The sequence below is a fragment of the Plectropomus leopardus genome, chromosome 12 (assembly GCF_008729295.1).
Source record: "Plectropomus leopardus isolate mb chromosome 12, YSFRI_Pleo_2.0, whole genome shotgun sequence".
Lineage (NCBI taxonomy): Eukaryota > Metazoa > Chordata > Actinopteri > Perciformes > Serranidae > Plectropomus > Plectropomus leopardus.
This window is the reverse complement of record NC_056474.1, coordinates 32,136,804-32,157,456: the sequence shown is the minus strand read 5'-3', so window position 1 is coordinate 32,157,456 and position 20,653 is coordinate 32,136,804. Positions and strand designations below refer to the sequence as shown.

Below are 20,653 nucleotides of genomic sequence, written 5' to 3'. Positions count from 1 at the left end.
TTTTTTTTTTTAATTTCCAGAATAACAATCTTGATACAGAGTTTGAATTTAAAAATTGCTGAAATTTGTGGTTGGTTGTTTGTGTTGTGGGGCTACTGTCTGTTGAATCAGATATGATCACACTCACACAGAGCTGATGGAGACACCATCACCATGTGATATGATATTTAAGGGTGTTTGTCAAAACTTAAGCATCAATTGTTGCTTGTTTAGTTATTACATATACTGTTTTAAAGTTTTCAGGGACCTTAATGTTTTTCCACTTTGAATATATTTCAAATACCACAATACAACCCAAATTCATCTTAAACAAATGTAGAATTTAGTTCTATTATTTAGGTGTTTTTGATTTTACCTACATATATAAAATCCCATAATGAATCATTTGAACCCTGAGCAAAAATGAGCAACTTAACAAAAAAATGACAAAAGAGAAAGAAAATCAGGGGAAAAGAAAATGTAAACACAAAACATGACACAAAAAATGCTAAAATACATAGAATATTACAAGAATATATATATATTGTATATTGTTTTATTTTTTATTCATAAAATTTTATTTTCTGAGACTGAATGTAATGTAAATATAAATGATGTCGTTTTCTCTTATTTTTTTCCAAGGTTTTGATAATTTTCTAATAATAGTCTCTCTTACCCTATTTTTTGTTTGTTTGTTTTTTAGATCATTTTAAAGTCATCTTTTACAATTTTTTGGTATTTTCAGGATATTTCATTCCAAGTTGCAGATCTCCTTATTGACCCATATTTTTGAAAGAAATCACACCAGTTTGCTCAAGTTTCAAAGGTTTAATGCTGGTGAAAGGCCCCTAAAAGCAGCAAAGGAAAACTGATGCCAATCCAGTTTCCATAGGGTTAACTCTGATTATTATTCATTACTTTATTATTTACTCACGTTTATTATTCCTGTCTTTTGTTCTTTGGTTTTATTTTGATTATATTCTGGTCTATAACTCAGTAGACTAATGGGGACGGACACATTTTCATGTAACACTGTTTTCTGCTTCTCTGTGTGACATTTCAGGAGAAAGGAGTGAGGAGGACACAGAGAGATGGTTTGCCAAGAGAGCCCGGACAGACTTTAATGTAGCTGGAGAGACCAGCTGCTCTGAGCCCCTCCTAACATGCACTGACACCCTGCAGCCAGCAGAGGGCAGCCACAGGACAGGCTTTGGGGATGATGAAGAAGGATCCACCAGTTACGTTGTGAAGAGAATATCTGCTTGTCTAAGTGAGACAGAGCCGTACATCCTGGACATTGATTTGGACTTCTTCTCCTGTAAGAATCCCTTCAAAGAGTTATACACACAGGTATATATACACACAGATGTACCACATCCCACTGACACACCTCATGTTGTTGTTCTGTTGCAGCTCCTTTCAGCACACGTGATTGCTTTTTTTACTTTTTTAACCATAATCATGTATTTTAACAAATGTGTACAAATGCAGAGGATTTGAATTGTTTAGATGATAGTCCAAAAACACTTTCTATCACTCCAGAGGTTTTGCCTTCCTGAAAAACAGGAAGTTACATTTACAATAGAATTAGGAATTGTTCCTGACTTCAACAGGAAATGCATCATACCCAAAAAGCAAAGACTCCATGGGGCTTTTGAAGCCATAATCGTTTATCGGAATAGAAACAAAAGGTTGGCTGCCGTAAAAATAATACACAACACAAGGCTGAAGCATAAAACTGCACCATAATCTAAGTGATGGACTGGTCCTTTTAGACATGGTCAAAGATGTGGTAAGGTGATTATAATTTCTGGGCCTCATTACTTTTCATCAGCGACTGAGATGACTGTAGCTCTGGCTATAGTGTGGTCCAGCACTGATTAAAGGGATGGTCTTCTGAGCTCTTGCTACTCCTCTGTATACACCAAAGTGTCTTTGAACACAGTCAACCACACATGTCTGTGTTTTCGTAGGTAATGTCATCTATTTCTTGTATCCAAAGGAGGAAGTTAAGTGTATATTTTGAAACCTTCACGCTTGCGATAGCCATGGCCAGAGGCATTATGTTTTTGGGTTGTTTGTCCATCCATCGTTATGTCCATCCATCCCGCTCTTTTGAACGCAATATCTCAAGAAAGCTTGAGGGAATTTCTTCAAATTTGGCACAAATGTCCACTCAACAATGAGCTGGTTAGATTTTGGTGATTTAAGGTCATTGTGACCATGTTTGTCTCATTCTCATGAGCGCAATATCTCAAGAATTCCTCGAAGGATTTTTTTCCAAATTCGGCACAATCTTTCAATTGGACTCAAGGATAAACTGATTAGATTTTGGTGGCAAAAGGTCAAGGACACTGTGACCTTGCACCAGTCACATTCTCATGAAGGCGATATTTCAAAAACACCTTGTGGAATTTTTTAAAAAATTGGCACAAACGCTCACTTGGACTCGAAGATGAACTGCATACATATTAGTGGTCATAGGTCAAGGTAACTGTGACCTTGCATTTGTCTCATTCTCATGAACGTCATATCTCAACAACACCTTGAGGGAATTTCCTCAAATTTGGTGCAAACGTTCAAGAATAAACTGATTGAACTCAGAATTTGGACATCAAAGGTCAAGGTCACTGTCACCTCTCAATTTATTTTTTATTATCAAGGAAGACCAAAATGCCTCTGGACAATGAGATAAACCTACAACCAGTGAGAACAATAAAACATGTGACTTGGCGCCAAGCGACAGCAGATCTAAACAGGACAGCTGTGTTTGTGTAGCATCAGTATGTTTGTGAGTGAGTGTTGTCGTTTGTACCATCAGAATTTGAAGGTACAGTGTGTTTTTACTCACTTTACTAAAATACTCGAAACTACGGGAAAGGCCACAAACTTTTTTGATGGACTTGTTGACCTTCAAAAATGCATTGGTGGTTCTCCTCTTTACAGGCATCATCTCAAACACGCCCCATATTAGATAAACAGTGATTGGCCTGCCAGATCTCAAGTTACTGGGAATGTGTCCAGAGAAGATGAATCTGCCAGAAAAAATAAAACACGAGCTCACAGATTGGTCTGGTTCCCAGATTACCAGCCCGACCACATCACTAAAAAAGACGAGGAATGCATTCTCTCTGGTGAATAAAAAAAAAGTTCAAAGATCATAAACAGGATAACGACAATCCCTAAATTTAAAATCTCTGACCTTCTTTTACAACATTAGAAAGATGGCATTTAAAAGGTTAAAAAAAGCAACAGTCCAAAAAAATATATCCTTTGGACTGACAGTAGTTTGGTTGTGAGGAATTTCATGTGGACACGTTTAGCTACATATCCCATCAGTTAGGTAGACTCGTCCTCAGAACAGCATATTGTACACAGTTCATGTCTCATCAGAGCTGACATGGGACTGGATAAGGTGTCAGAGACCACATGAAAAAGCCTTAATGGCCGAGGTTACTCCTCCCAGAGGAATGTGAAATTCACACTCATATAAAAAGTGATTTTATGTGAGTAAGGAACCTGACAAGTCAGCTAACAGAAATATGTGATAATTGGATTTTTAAAGCCACCAGGGGAGAAGTAATCTGCAGTGTTCCACTTAAAGCTTCATGTGGAGACACAATTATGACAAACTGAGAGCCTAAAAAACTGCAAGACAGTAGGAAGCTTACCGCAGCAGTTTGGTTCAGTTGTTAGCAAGGTTCCAAGGATGGACTCATTAGTTAATGCCACCAAAATCTAATCCTTCGTGGCCTTCTGATGATGCATTTCATTTTACCTCTCATGACATCTCTCAATTAAAGTGCAAAACATGTTTCCTTGAATTGACCTCTGCTCCATGTTGTCTGTCTGTCTGTGTGAAGGAAGAGTACGCCATCCTCAAGGAGCTCTACAACTTCAGAGGACCCAGCACTGATGCTGAGGAGGTGAGTGAGTAGGCGGGTTTCCATTACAGATGTGCACAAAAAGATATTTTTTGTAATTGTGAGATGTCTGTGACTGAGTGATGTTCTGTGACTTCTCCTCTGGCGATAACATTTCAAGAAGCATGCACTCTAAGAACTTTAACTATGTTCTACTCAATTTAATGTGTAACATTTTTACAATTAAAAATATTGAGTAAATTTGAAAGATGTGAAATCATTTAGATTTATCTTATGAATTAAGTAAATGTAATCAAAACTGAATAACTACATTGAGTACCATGAAATATAAAATTTAGTTGATAAAATTAAAATTTTAAGTCTACGCAATAGTAATCCTAAATTCAAACCACTCACAAAAATGATTAAATACAATTAAAATATCAGAATAAATATGTTACATTTACTTAATTTTTTAAAATGTTCAATTTACTCTTTACTTCAGGTCACTATATGAAACAAAATAATAAACAAAGCAAATTCTACACACATGAACATTTATCATCATTAAACATTTATTTGTCTATTTTGACAAATATAAAACATCCAAGTTTATTTCGAACAGAGCAGACTCTTGAGATTTCTCAACTTGGATTACACAAACTGATATATTATCTAGTCTAATTTCCAACGTGCTTTATTCTCGCCAGTGAGCATGTGACAATGTCCATGTGAGCATCAGTGTGAAATGAATGCAGCATATGGCTGAAATGCAACATAATCGACATTTTGCAACTCTTATGTAAACATTAACACATTAAAACTTCTAAACTTCAGACAGGTAAACCTTGCCAATGAAAAGTTTCCCCACTAAGAGAGCATCTTGTTGAACAGTAGCCAGCAACTACATACGGAGGTAATTCTTCAGTCTCTGAACCTTGTTGGAAAGGTTTCCAAAATCCAGCTCCAGCAGTACTTTTTGGAATACCTCAAAACTGTATTTGAGGTTCTTGGGGTATCCCAGATCTAACACGTCGGTCATGCCCAACAGAAAGCAGCAGGCTCTGCTAAGATCCCCAAGACTGCAGAGGACAGTGCTGCCCTCAATCACAATCCCGACATCGACTGACCCATCTTGGTTCCACAGCTGATAAATCTTCATCACCTCATCTGCCAACCCCCCTCGAACACTGGCAGATCCATCAGCAGCAGCCTGCAGACATTGTAAAGACTGTTTAGAGCTCACCCGAAACCTGCATGTCACAAGACAAATACCACTTACCAACATACATAAAAGAGCATAGCAGGACATAAAGTGGACAACCTTAACAATACTACTGTGGTGGTCCCAAATTTGTTTTGATCTCTTTTAAACAGACACAATAACTAATGAATACTTCCACATAATTTATTACTCTCTAAAAACAAAACTGACACAGAAAATATCATTTGATGCATTTAAAGCAGGACAGAGAGTGAAATCAGTCAGCATCGATCTCTAAATATATGTGGGTGACACGTACAGTATCTGATGTCAACAGCTGTTTTATACTATATGGGAAGCAGCTTCTTCTTTGTGTGTGGTAAGAAAAAAACAAACTGTACTGCAGCAACTCCGTCACCCGTGAAAACTTTAAAACTAACATCGTTAAAAATCATGAAAACTACAGTATTATACTAACCTATAAGTCCTTGAACAAGGCACTGGCATCTTCTCCCAGATGGTCAAACAGACAACCTCATGTGTCTGTTGACTGGAGATTCCACTCTGCAGAACACAAAGTCTTTCAACAACTTATAAAATACAATACTACACATTCAAGCGACTGAGATGACTGTAGCTCTGGCTGTAGTGTGGTCCAGCACTGATTAAAGGGATGGTCTTATGAGCTCTTGCTCCTCCTCTGTATACACCAAAGTGTCTTTGAGCACAGTCAACCACACATGTCTGTGTTTTCGTAGGTAATGTCATCTATTTCTTGTATCCAAAGGAGGAAGTTAAGTGTATATTTTGAAACCTTCACGCTTGTGATAGCCGTGGCCAGAGGCATTATGTTTTTGGGTTGTTTGTCCATCCATCGTTATGTCCATCCATCCCGCTCTTTTCAATTGAATTTACTTCAGAAAAATTTAACTGGAGTTGGAGTGTAGTGATGTAAGAAAAAAATAAAATATGTAAAATTTTTGCATATGACAAAGAGGAGAAAGAAGCCAATGCAGACAGATGAATATAAATGGATATTGTGGTGAGGTGTGCAGAGGATGAGAGAGATTGAGGGATAGAGAACAAAGGAAGAAAAAGCAAGAACTGTTAAAGGAGCTGTATGTAAGACTGATTCAAAGATTCAGAACATGGCAGCGCATTGTTTCTCCACCCCTGCGGCCCAAATAGCTACACATTAACCTCTGCTCTGCTCACTCACACGGTCAGTCTCAAAGTAAAGCTGATCATGCCTCTCTCAAACATGTTAGACGGCAGTAGTTACAACCTGCAGTCAGAGGGATGAAGCAGCAGTAGGCTACATTAGCTTCTGTTATCTCTGTAAATGTATCTGCTGTGTCTTTGCGTTTCTGTAGTTTGAGCAGGTTGTTGATGAATATTTAGCTTTTTACTCTGTTTTATTGCTCTGACACAGTAACTACGAGCAGAGTTCACATCAGTTAAAGTGATCTGCAGGTTATTGTTTCACTTAACTGCTTTGACGCTACATACCGTGTGTGCAGAGCTGACACACACACAGACACACACTTTAACCCTGCATCTACAGGAGCCTTGGTGCATGTTCTTCATGCTGCAGATGAGCCAACATATGAGACGTGTTACTGCAGAATAAATGACACGAGCAACTCAGTGCTTTCACAATCGGACTTTTCTCCTCCACTTTCTGACCGTCAGATCATAACACATGAAGAAGGAAACAGGCGTCCTGACTGGGCTGGACTCTTCCCATGAACCGCTCCACACATTCACCATCACTTTATTTACCATCGGCTCCGTTTCACCCCATTTCCTCCCTCTTTTTCAACTTTCACTTTGTATTTCTTTTCTTTAGCTTTAGCTGCTGCAGCTCAAACTAACGATATGCTCAGGACAGGAGGCGGTCTATCAAACAGCAGAGTGACTTGGTGCTTATTTCTCCCGTGTGATATCAAGGAAATATGACTATAGACGATAATCAAAATTAATCAAAAATATTTTGCACAATCTCAACTGGTGATCACTTTATCTCCCAGCCGTAGCTGCAGCACTGTGGTAGCCTGACTGGCAACCCGGAGGACAAAATGCCACTGACGCTGTGATTGGGAGAGAGTAGTAGGTGGCGCAACAGGCCAAAACAGAAAATCAAAGCAATTAAAATTTTTAAATGCGAATATTCTGGCTGTACTATTTTTGTCAGCTAGATTCGTTTTTCAGATTAACATGATTCCTTAGTCTCTGGTAATATATATATTTAGTGATTTTAAGATTACTTGCTGTACATTTCTTACATACTACTCCTCTAAGGAAGGCTGGAGGATAGAGGGAGTAATAATGAATAGGAGGGAGAGTCAGAGGGGATAAGGCTAAGTTGTCTGAATAGGATATGAATATGTAATTATTGATGGTAATTAACTTAAAGGAGAAAATTGTGAATGAGGCATGTGGAATTCTGATTATTGCAGGTAAGGTATAGATTGATTAGGTGGAGGATACATTTTAATACCTGAAGTAGAATACTCATTTGTGCCTGATGCCTCTCTCCTTCAGCACCTTTCTTTGCTTGAAACAAGGACAGCAGTTTAGGTGTATAGAAGTCCAACATTGCCATGAATTTTGGCTCAAGATTCAGTGTGGTGATTCTTTGAAACTCGACGCAAACCTGAAAGAGAGAGATGAGAAAAGAGACAAAAGAACTGGTGACTCAATCTACTGTCATTCAGCAAAAACTTAAGTCCATACTGAGATGAATAGGATGTAAGACTGTTCCATTATCATTTTTAATCAGATGTACACTCATGACACTTCATTAGGTACACCTGTGCAATCCAGTGCAATCCAAAACAGCAGTTCTGCCATAAATTCTCTTTTTACTTAGCTTATACACTTTCAGTTTTTGTTGACACTGTCAGAAAGGTGACTATTAAACTTTATCATTGAGATCATCGTGGATGGTGGTGTATCGGAGTACATTATATTGAGTGGTGTCCTTATACTTTTGTCCAACCCATTAACATACGTCGAGGGGGACAGAATAGAACAGTTTTCAATGTATTGCGCTCCAGTACACCAGCACCACCTACTACAACTCAATAATAAACAAAGTATAATTATCACCTTTCTGACAATGTCAACAAAAAAATGAAAATGTATGTATGGCAGAGCTGTTGTACAGTATTTGATTGCATTTGATGAGACAGGTCTAACTAATGAAGTGCCGGTGAGTGTATAACTGTGAAACATACAGGTTTCCAGTCCATAATATGTGTTGACCACTCTGCTACAACAATTTCAATTACTCACTTGTGAGAAATCAAACAAGGCAGGCCATCTGTCGTTGATGTCACTGGTGCTCATCTGTAGGCTGACAACATCATGCCTCCTGTGTACAAAGGTTCTGCACATCAAGTCATTGATGACTGTGCTGTCTCACTTCTTTGATTCGGTGATTAGTTGGTTTCGGTCCGGCTCCTGTTGTTCCTTACTGTCTCCTGCAGGATAGTGTGGGAGAAACACCACTTCTCCTTTCCGTGCTTCATTTATATTCTTTGCAGCGGACTTGTCATCTGGGCACTTGTTCTTAAGCAAGTTGCAGGCAACCTCAGGAAATCCAAGGTTTCAGAGCTTTGACTTGTAATTTCCCATCATGAATTTAAAACTATACATCCATCCAAGCCAGCCGTTACGACTGCCTAGCTCTGTTAGGCACGGATGCTTTCTGACTAAAGCCTCTGCCACCTCACCGATCTGAAGGCCTGTAGCTGTACATGTAGTCAGCTAATTTTTCCATGATTTCAGTTCGGACCTGAGTACTGTTCAGCACAGTACCATCTTTGACAAAGTTTTCATTGGCATTCCTCAGCACTGCCTATGTTGCCACTTGTGAAGACACCGATGTGTCATCTGTCAGGTAATCTGCTGTTGTGTCATTAGCAGAGCTTGAACTATCATTCATTACATCTCTCTGGTTTTCAGTCAAAGCAGTCAATGTAAGAACTACTGATGGAATGATCACAACTTTGATTGTTCCCTTGTGTTTAATCTGGTTGGTAGAATGGAGAGTGAAGTAATCACCGAAGTCCTCATCCAAGTAATGCAGGGTAAAATCCTCAATGAGTCCAAATATCTCTTTTACAGTCTCATGTAACTGTTCTACAGTGCTGAGTATTCCTGAGGAGAGTGTAAGCTTTTCACTCCGGTGTTCTAATAATAATAATAATAACTTCAAGGCAACCAAATCCATCTGGACAAAAACAGAAAAAAATCAAACTAAGGGAAGGAAGGTGTTTGACATTTAAGAGTCTGACTTACACTGGCAAACAATACGACGTTTCAATGTCACCAAGTGTTTTCCTCCCACAAAATACGCTGTCATGGGACACGTGTCCCCAAGTTCACTATGCTGGACCAGGGTCATTTTCTCAGAGTGGTCAAACATAAATGCACTAAAATGCTCATCATACCAGCTGTTAAGCATTTTTACAATGAAACTGACACTGCCATCTACAATAATAATCTGTGAAATTATAACAAAATCAGGTAAACCACCAGTTGACCCATGGAGCAAAACCATCCCAGCAGCATATTTAGTTCAATGGAGTATGGCCAGACTGGTCAAATTCACAGAGGTTTGTGCTGGATGAACTGCCTTGAAGGACTGCTGTATTTCCGTACCCAGTATTTTAAATGGAAGAGATGATACTTCTGTGACACATACTGCAGGTTTCAAAGCATTTTCTAGTGAACTGTATGCCATCATCATTTTGTGGTTTGAGGCAAGTGACATCAATACATTTCTAAAGTTGTCTGTGTGTCTAACAACTCACTTAAAGAAGCTATGTTTTGCCTCAAATGGCATAGTCCAGAGGCTGAGCAAAGGACCAAACCCTCTTATTAAGTCAGGATAATGCTACAAAAAATGGTGCTTTTGAATCAATTTTTGATCTGAACAGCCTGTGACGATGTTCTGATATCAGTGTGTCCAGGTAGCAAATACTTTCCTCAGTATGAATGGGGGCTGCTACAAGCTCAGTTATATCTTTTAAAATCATGAGAACGTGCCATGTTGGATCATTCAGTGGTATAGTTGCACCAGTAATGAATGATAATAACTTTAACAATATCCAGTTCTCACTGGCATTCCCACCAGTACTTTTACAAGAGGCAAAATTTGCTGGGATAGGTTGGGAGTGATCAGTTTTATCAGTAAATTTGTATGGAAATTGAGTGATGGACTTGTTAAGATCTGTCAAGGTGAAGTACTGCTTGTGGATGAACACATAAAGACACAGTGCCAGTTCCAAAGGAATTATACTTTTGAAAAGGTCATGTAGAAAGTCCTTTGGGTACCCTGCTACAAAATGGAAATATCTTAATTTCTCAGTTATGGGACAACCATAAGGATTTCTCTTTACAGACTGAACATGTAAATCGTAGTTCTCTTTTGTTCTTGGTGGAAAAGCTCCTGAATGCACTTCCTTTTGCTGACAGTCAGAACGGTCCCCAATACAAAACCTGCTGATATAATGTCCACAAAAGTTTTCTACAAGTCCACTTAAACAATGCGCACCAAGATCGTCTGCCGAAACACAAAAAAACTCTGATATTTTTGCCAACCTAAGGCAAAAAACTTTCTTCCCTCTCCAATGTTGTGAGATCCTTCAAAAGAGGCTCAATAACAGTTTCATAGACAATTTTTTTATATTATTTGCTTTACAAAGGAGAGCTAAATAAATTGATGTTAACTGTGATCTCAGTTCAGGTGGTGCATTGGCTAGTACCCAGTACACTGCTGTGACTTTGCTTTTTCCACAAAGTTCCAAGAGGATTGCAGATTTCAAAATCATCTACATACAGTATAAGTAAAATACTGAACTCCTCACTAGCATGAAATTCATTTAGCTTGAAATATTTACCATCACGGAAGGATGCCAACTGTAAGTAGTCTGAATGTTTAGTCAATAACCTGTTTTTCGATGTCTTCATTTTTCAACAATTGCTGTAAGGATTGAAGAACAGGCACATATTGAAAGCTACTTTTCTCCTCTGGATCAAAAATATACTCTACTGGCTCAATTACATTGAATTACACCTCTTAAATTTAGAAGAAAAGAGACCAGGACCCAAGGCTGCAGTTAAAGGATTAGAGTGATAGAGTTTGTCTACCAATTCACTAACAAAAGCTTCATCAACAGCACAGTTATTCTTTGCAAAAATATCACTCACTAACTTTGGAATATACTGAGTGGATGATGTGCAGATAAGCTGAAACTTCCACCAAGTCATCAACACATTTGCCAGAGACATTATTTTTCACTATTTCACCTTAAGTATCTCTTCCACAACCCAACTCTAATGTAGTATACACGTGACCATGCGATACCAACACAGGAAAGTCAATTTCATTCTCAGTAGCAACGGGATGCTTTGCGATCACATCAATCTTTAAGTCTTTTCATGAATGGGACTTGTGTTTTCTACTTCTGTGGTGTTGCATAAGTCCCATATTCGTATGTTTTTCTTGAAATCACATCCACTAAAAGCACATTCTGTGGTTTCAAGTCTTTTCAAATGGTAATTAATATGCTGAAAATAGTCTTTTGTACTAGGATAAAATGAGTCACAGTCTGAGAGACTGCCCGCCTTTATACTCTCCAGTTTCCTGTGAATTGTGGGATCTAGACAAGTGCGTATGCAGGCCACCCGATGTCTTAAAGGAGCAAGGACAGCTTAAATGAAGACAGGGTCCTGAATAGCCACCACCAAAGGTACCGTGCTTGATTCTGTAATGCTTGAGAAGCTCCCCTTTTGAAGAATCCTCAAATGTGCAGAGCTTACATTGCCAGCCCATGGGCCGCCACCCTAAAAAGGAGGGTAAACAGTATTACAATACGGAGCAAAAAGACTGATTTAATACTGTTTCCTTTCATGTACATTTTGGACTAATATGTTTTCTCTCAGAGATCTATTAAAATGACAAATGACATTTACACATTGATGTAAATTATATCTACAACTATAACAAATGGAAAATATACACATAGAAAATATAAAATTATTATTTATTAATTTAGTTCAGATTCATGCAATATGGGGAAAAAGAAAGGTATTTTTGCACATGAAAAGCATGAAAAGTTTCAAAATTTGAACACCTAATCCTTCTGTACATTAAAAATAGATGCCATTTACCTCCTTTGTTGTTATGTGTTTGTACACCTTCCCTGCTTTGGCGGTGTTGGTGCTGTAAACGAGACATTAAAATTTTTAACATGCTTGACAAAAAAAATCAACCTTTACTTGCTCTAGGTATCATCACCATCATCATCACCAAGTGTTCCCCCCAAAATATCATAAAAAAATCTTGACAGCTGAGAATATTACAGGTATTGCCCCACCCCTATTAAATATGAAGGGAGGCTGAAAATCAGCGGTCCTGAAATGTTTTTCCCTTCTATAATACAAATTCTATGTCTCAGAGGCAATGTCTTTCCACATACAGGCTTCCTTCTCCTTTCCAACGGGGCAGAGCTCGGGAGGAAAGTAGTAGGAGAGACACATCCCGAGGGGGAACCGGTCTGACACAACACCGGAGGGAACCGTCCACGTCTGTGGAGCTGTGTTTGATAAGCCACAGAAACAACGAGCATACTTACCCTTCCCCTCCCCCACTTCACCTCTCCGCGCCTGTTCAGCATGCGCTGATGAAAAATTTGGTCATGTCTGAGCATGTTGTGCAGCGCTAAAATACAAATAAATTAGTTATTTTTCACCCATTTTTGGTGACGTTAGCTGTAGAAACTGTGTGTTAGCTAAATGAGCCGTGTGTTAGCTGAGCAGTTTGGTGGCTAGAAAACTTTTAACGAAGCTAGCTAAAGTACAACAGCACGGTGGTGACAGTATTATAAAAAACATCCAATAAAGTTACCTGCAGGAAGACAGGGTCGCTATTTATTTAAATTTTGCTGGCGCGTTACTTACCAGGTATAGTCCTCCAAGTGACTTTCACCAAGGTGTCTCTTAGACCTCTCTTGTATTTGAGGGTAAATGGAAACCCAGTGAGTGAGTGAGCTCAGTTACGTCAGAGAGCACATATGAATAGATATTTCAGAAAAATCTCCAAACTTAACTCTACTCTGGGAAACATGAGGTTACTGCGTAAGACACCTCATATTAAATAATTTAAACATGTTAATTTAAATCTAATCTTCTGAAAAGAAATCTAATTGCACCTACTTACGCAACTGTATTTTAACTAAACCTTCTATATTCACTTTTAACACTAATGTAAGGCACATATGTAGTATATTCTTTGGAGTTATGGTTTTGTTGTTGTTTTGGGGTGGAAATCTGAATTTCAGGGGTCATACTTTATAGACAGTACAAAATAGTATTGCCACAATACTGGATTTTCTCATTCCAATACGATACCATGAAAAATCAATTTTCAATACCAGTTTTAGTACAAGAATAAATTGACATTGAGAGCATACAATTTAAAAAAAAATGAAAGGATAAATATCACAAGGCTTTAACATGACAACAACTATTTCTCTTTTCTTTGTTAGCAGCAGAGAACAGCAGAGTGACTCCAGTAAACATTAACAGTGCAAGAGAGTGAGAAAGTGCAGCTGGTCCTGGTGTATCACCCGTGCAGAAAATAAGATTTACACTGTATCAGGCATTCAAAAAAACCAAAAAACATTATCAAAACTAATTAATGGGTGTGTGTTTTTGTGTGTGTCCAGGAGGAGCTTGATGAGTGTGTGGATCGTCGTGTTCGTCAGTTAGAGGACCTGGAAGCAGCATTTGCTGATCTGCTGGAGGATGATGGGGAAGAGACGGTTTCCCGCTGGGCCAGTAACCCCGGGTAAAGTTTCTCTGGTTCCATTTCACTCTGTTGCTCCTTTTACACCAACATTGAAAGGGTTCCATTTCATTTTCCACACCTAAATCATTATTAAGCACCTGAAGTCTTAATTTATTGAAGTATACTACTGACTGTTTATTAGATAGGAAGTCATGCACAAGTGCATTCATCTACGTGTTATCACGTATCCTGTATACGGTCACTGGTGGAGCCATTTGCAGATGCAGGGTAGCCAGTCAGTCACAGGGCTGACCCATAGAGACAATCATTCAGCTACAGGAAGTCTGGACTCACCCTGTCCTGCATGTCTGTAGAGTGTGGGAGGAAAACAAAAGCAGCCAGTTGGCCAGTCCAACCCAGAGTGAGTGAGACAGTCTAGTGGCCAGATGGACAAAAGATGCATATGTACAAAAACTGTTCCCACACATAAGCTGGTATTTATTAAGTAAGAATATGTGTGCAGAGCTCAGAGCACGTGTACATGGTGTCAGCAGATACCTGTGAGTGATGTGTTCAGGAGGAAATTGAATATAAGCTGAGAGACGGTAACTGTTTTTAGGTTGTAGGTCGCGTTCTGTAAAATGTCCATCATAGGCACTTTTATCAATTTCTTTTTAAATTATTTAAGAGTGATGATTGTCATCATTTACATTTCAGTGTCATCTCCATGTTAATGACCTTTGTTATTTTGATCCTAATTCTAAAGCACTTTGTAAAATCAGTTTCATCATGAGCGATACGAAAAAATCATTGATCATGCTGCCGATGTTTACTAATCATGATGATTGAGATTTCACTGCAATGATGGTTCACAGAAAGGTTTTTAGTGATACAGACAACAAATACAGTTCCTCCAGGATTTTGCAGGCTATTTTCATGATTGTTGCAGTCCGGAATGCCTGATTTCACAGCAAATTTTCTTAAAAATTGCGATGAAAGTTTTTTAGGCATTTTTGTCATTAGTTTTCTGGGGTTTTTTTAAGTTACAATTGCACAGGATGCAAATCATGATATGATGCATTTTTAAAATACAAGTCTTAGCTAATTCTACATGGCCTTGAAATTTTGTCCAATCACTGCATTTTTACCGCAAATTTGACTCATTACATTGTACAGCTGCACAGTGTATTGATCCACTCAGCCTCTCTCTCTCTCTGTTTTTTATCATGATACAGTTGCACCGCCTGTTTCACACACACAGTCACAGAGAAAACTATTCACAGCTCAAAGCTAATGTTACCAAATATTTATTAACAAGTTGCACAGTAACACAAACACATGAGCTCACCCCGAGTGAAGCTCTCTTCTGCATCACAGAGTAGTTGAATTTTATCATGTTTCATAGTGAGAATATTTATCATTTCAAATGCACAACAAAATTTAACAGACTACTTTAAAAAAAACTGACAGATTATTATATTGAGTAACTGAGTTCTTTAACTTTACAAACTAGAAAGTGTCTCAACTCCTGTGAAGCTGTCAGAGGCACACAGGGCTGACAGGCTGTCCCTCACCTGACGCTGAGGCTGGTGATGGACGGGACTGTCCCTCACCTAAAGGTGGAGCTGTGAAGTGCTGACGCTCTCTCTCTTATCTGTGTCTGCTTCATCTGTAAAGCATCCTATTCTTCTTGTCAAACACTGTCTTTACAATCAGGTTGGCCAGCTTCATCATCGTGGACGATGCCGTATCTAAATCTTTGTGAATGGCTCTGACTTATGTGACAAAGAAAACTTTGCAAATCACATCAATTGTTGCAACATCATAAAATCCTGGAGGGAATGACATACCTACAAATATCCACAGCTGTGTGTATTGACTCTGGTACGGTTGGAAAGCCATGCACTGTGACTAAGTTAGTGAAACTGCACTTGTTCTTCAGTATTCTCACTGACACATCTAATAATCGGTGGAGAGGCACAAGTACTGTTATGCAAACAGATGTTTAAGGGCGTTTCTATATCCAGTTACGGAAGACTGTGGGTGCGGATATGAGGCCTGCACGTGCCCAGCTCCACAATGACTGAGATCAATCTAATGAAAAGAATGTGTATACACATTTCTGTTTGCGTGCTTACACACTCACGCTGTAGCCATGAATCTACATGAGTTTTATGAATCTGATTATTTAATACACTTGTGCTCTTCCTACCCTATGTCTAAATATATCACGCTGATGTTGTGACAAAGGCAGAGTCACACTGTGTACACACCCACACAGTGCTGAGAACAGGTCCAACACGTCCAACAGTGGAAACTCCTCCTGTGTTGATAGACCATGTGTGTGATGGAATGATCATATAGGTACTTAACTTATTATGTAACAGACACACAGTAGTTTCTAATGTTTATAGTGATCAGTGAATTGAGATTTCTGACACCTGTTAATCCTGATTGTTTTGCATCATCACTAACAGATTAAATGCAGCATATTTTACGATGTGTGATCGGTAGCAAAAAGTCCATGGATGCCACTTACAGTGTCCATTGTTAGAATCTTTACAGGTATACTCTGCAGCATTGTTTGATACTGCTTGTGATTTGGTGTTTGGCCTCATGATATTTGCATTTTTCGGCGTTGTATGTCTTGGACTGCTTACACATGATCGCTACCTTTTATTAGAACCACAACTGAGTGATGTGGCGGTACACGCACATAAACACCCTCAACACAGAAAATAGGAAGAAAATCTAAAACTCCAGGCAGAGGGCAGAGTGTGAGCAGATGAATCTACCACTACACTCTGAGATTGAGTCTGAAGTGATGATTGAGAGGGATTACTGCTGTATGAGTCTAAACATTGTTTTAAAATGAATAGTAAACCTGTAAAGGCACAGCTGAAGTGAATTGAATTCCTTTTTTTCTTGTTTTCAGTATGGCTTCATTAGCCCAACTGGTTTCCAGTTTGAAGTCAAGAAATATGTGCCCTGACTATGAAATGGTAAGAGTCTTAATGTATGTATGTACTGTAACTGTGTGTACCACTAGTACAAAAACCACAATAATAACAATGATTCTATGTAAAGGTATAACTGCAGTGATAATAGACATATCCATACAGTTGTGTCTTTTAGTGTTCATAGATGATTTTGGCATAATGGTATTTTTCGTGATTTTTGTGATGTGGTCACCTAATAGTGGACTCGCACTGAACGCAAAGCAAGTTTACATACAAAGTCAATGCAAAGGCGTGAATAAACTCAGATTCACACAGGGCTGCGTGATGGACGTGATGCGATAGACGTCCATCACACAAATTTAAATTTTTCAGCTTGAGTGAGAAACTCGCTCAAGCCTATCACACTGAGACCAAGTTGACATTCTTCTGACGTTGCAGTGAATCGGACATGAAGGATAAGTTATGTTGTGTCTGGAAACACGGAGCTGCGCTCAGCACCAGTACTGTACAGTGAGAGAAAGAACAAAAAAGGACTATTAAGTCTCAGAGATTAGCATCCATTGCGCCCATCGTGACTCTCAGTGTGAATCTGCTTATATTAAAGTCTTTGCACAGACTTTGCATACAAACTTGCCACACGAAACACTCGCATCTCCTAGTGTGACATCATAGTTGTAAGTGAAGTTGTCATTAACACAGTGTGCTTTTTGTTTTGATGTTTGCCTAAAGGAGACCTGTTGACAGTTGCACATTCAGCTCTTTGTGATGTTAATGAAACATTCAGAAATTATTTGATAAAGTAAAGTGCCTTTCAAAGTAAAGACATAATTACCTCAATAAAACAGCACAATTTTCATACTCATTACATACTTTATTTTTTACATACTTATTACATCACTACTTACTACATACTAGTTACATACTTTCACACATACTTTATTTACATATTTATGACCTTTTATGTGATGTCACTGCTTCTCTCCTCTTCTGTTTCCTCCATGCAGTCTCTCCTCATCTTGTCTTATTTTTTTTCCTACTTTCCCCTCTGATTTTCCCATCACTCTCTCCTCCTCCTCTCTCTGTCTGTGGTCTCTCAGGTCCATCAGGCAGGGTTAACCTGTGACTCGGTCGAACTGCCTCACCACATCAGCACTGACGAGGAGATTGACTCACTCATCTCAGCTGTACAGCTGTTTCTCAAGGCTCTGCCCAAACCCACACTGGTGACTATGTCCAGGTAAATAACACAGACACAGGTTAAAGGGACAGTTTGGATTTTTTGGAAGTGGGGGGGTGTATTAAATACAGTACATTTCACTCGGCAGGCCCCCAGTTTGGAGAAGCGGCCAGAGTGACAGAAACAAAGTATTGTTGGAGGGGTTTCCAACAAAATGGTTTTTAGCTCACTTAAAAACATTAATACCAGTGTAAGTGTGTGCTATATTAACAGTATTTTTTACCATACTATCAAGCAGCCTGTTTGTAAAAAAAAAAAAGTTATTTTAATTTCCTTTCTATGTTCTTGACAAAGCCACTAGACTACAATTGTAGAGCCACTTCATGACACATTTTATACTTGGTAAAAATGTTAATATTGGTCTGTGACATATTAGGTTTTGATATTACTCAAGTCTTTGCAACAGTTTCTGTTTATTTGGAATGGTGTATAGTAGTAGACTAAACTAAGTTATGTTTATATTTGCATTCATTATTATATTATTTCTGTTAGAATTCATGCTAAGTTAAATTCCACAGCTATGGTGATGTAAGGCGGTTTATTGCACATGACAAAAGAGGATAGGATGACGTCTTGTTAGAAGACAATGATAAGTCTGCATAGATGTGGATCACTATTAGTTTTTGGCCGTGTTTAATTGTGTAGAAACATGTTTTGCTGTGAGGTAAGGTATAAGATACAAGATAGAGGGTAGATTTATTTTTCATTTTTTTAAAACATGGTTTAAGAAGAAATGAAATTGAAATTGATCCTAAATCCTGCTACATCTTTTGGTGTGGAAAGGAGGAGTTAGTTCAGCAGCAGATACTTGTGTATCTTTTTCCAGATGGCAGCAGGGTGAACAGACTGTGGCTGGGGTGGCTGCTGTCCTTCAGTATCCTTTGGCCTCTCTGCAGACACCTCACTTCACAGAGGTCACTGATGCTCTGTAGATGGGAACCAGTGATGTTCTGGGCACTTTTAATCACCCGCTGTAGAGCCTTCCTGACCTGGGCCGTACACTAACCATGCCAGTTTTTGATGATTCCCGTCAGTATGCTTTCTATTGCTCCTCTGTAGAAGTTAACCAGGATCTTGCTCTGGAATCTAGCCTTCCTAAGTTTCCATAGGAAGTAGAGCCTTTTCTGTGCTTTTTTTATTAATGTGTTGTACCACTTTAAGATACGTGAGAATAGGACACCAAGTTGGTATTGGATCAGACACAATGTTATCTTGGAAGGACTTTTACCTGCTATATTTTGTTTTGTATTCTACAACAAACCTTGTCAAAGTTTTTCCTGCCTTACATAAGTACTTGGAATGAAACACAAGTCAGAACCACGACACCTTGCAGACTAGCTGGCCAAGGAACCCTGGTTTCTACAAACCAATTAATAGAAACAGTCATTTTAGCTGCTGAACTCAGGAGCTGCTGGTCTGCCGCTGCCTCCATTAGTTAGTCAGTTTGTGTTATCATGTGACTTTGGTGAATCCGAACTAAGAAAGGCCAAAGTCACACAATTACACAAACTGACTAACTGATGGAGGCAGCGACACACCAGCCTGTTCAGAAACATAAAATCACTGTTTTTCATTCTGGCTTTGAAGAGAGAGATTTAACAGCCTCATTTTGCACTGGCTATCACTGGCATTAAGGTAAAGCAGTCAACACATAAATGGGAACACCCCCCCCCCAAAAGAAAAAAAAATCTGCACATTGCTTAGCATCACTGCCAGATCCCAGCCTGCTTCTCCACAATGGGGACATGTGGACTGGAATCAGCTGTAGATACTGTAATATTGACTGTGGATAACCCCACTTCAGAAAAAATCTCAGTCTCTTTAAAGATGTTCATAAATAGAACAGAGTGCTAATCATAATGTGAATTCAGACCTGTGTTGGTATCGTAGTAAAGAAAGAGAGGCTGATGTGTTTGTTATTGTGTGTGTTTTCAGGTCTAGTCTGGATGAATACTGCCCGGTAGAGCAGGTGGATTCAGTCCAGAGCAAAGTACTGGCTGCACTGGAGAGCCTGTATGGGCCCCTGGACTTACACAAAGACTTTGAAAACAGCAGCACAAACACTCAGGACTGCCAACCACAGGCTTCTTAACACACACATACACACACACACACACATACACACACACACACACACACACACACACACACACAGATGACACTGTGTGGTGTAGTGGATGCACTGTTTGATGAAGAAAAAACACTTAAAAAAGACATGTCAGACATGTTTGTGGTGAATCTGGAGGTTAATTTATATTTTATGTGCAAAAGGTGGCGCATATTTTCAGAATTTTGGTCATGATCATGTATGACATGTGTTTACATTAGAAGAGGCCACAGAAGCTGATGTTTTCTTACAGTCAACAAATCCCATGTTCAGACCTGCAACACATGTATCCTGACACGTGTTTGTAACCCATTTGAGGGAATATATGTTGAAGGCATTAGATCCTCCAGCAGAATCCAGCTGTGGTGACCTGTTTTTTTTCCTAATTACTTAACAGATAAATAAAGTGTTAGACTTCTTTAAACACTACTGGAATCTTTCCACATGTTTCTTGACCTGCTTTAACCTCCTCTAAATAAAGAGCAGATGGGTGGAACGCTTCA

At 38.9% G+C, this 20,653-nt stretch overlaps 1 protein-coding gene across 2 annotated transcripts in view; it reads left to right on the top strand.

Moving 5' to 3' along the window:
- The window catches only part of c12h5orf22 (chromosome 12 C5orf22 homolog), a 30,649-nt gene extending 9,996 nt beyond the window's left edge, over positions 1–20,653 (top strand). For both annotated transcript variants that reach the window (XM_042498455.1, XM_042498456.1), the window contains exons 5-10: positions 1,043–1,329; positions 3,843–3,905; positions 13,785–13,906; positions 16,782–16,848; positions 17,904–18,043; positions 19,979–20,653. In XM_042498455.1, coding sequence (XP_042354389.1) covers positions 1,043–1,329; positions 3,843–3,905; positions 13,785–13,906; positions 16,782–16,848; positions 17,904–18,043; positions 19,979–20,135 — 836 coding nt within the window. In that variant the 3' untranslated portion in view covers positions 20,136–20,653. The remainder of the gene's footprint in view (positions 1–1,042; positions 1,330–3,842; positions 3,906–13,784; positions 13,907–16,781; positions 16,849–17,903; positions 18,044–19,978) is intronic.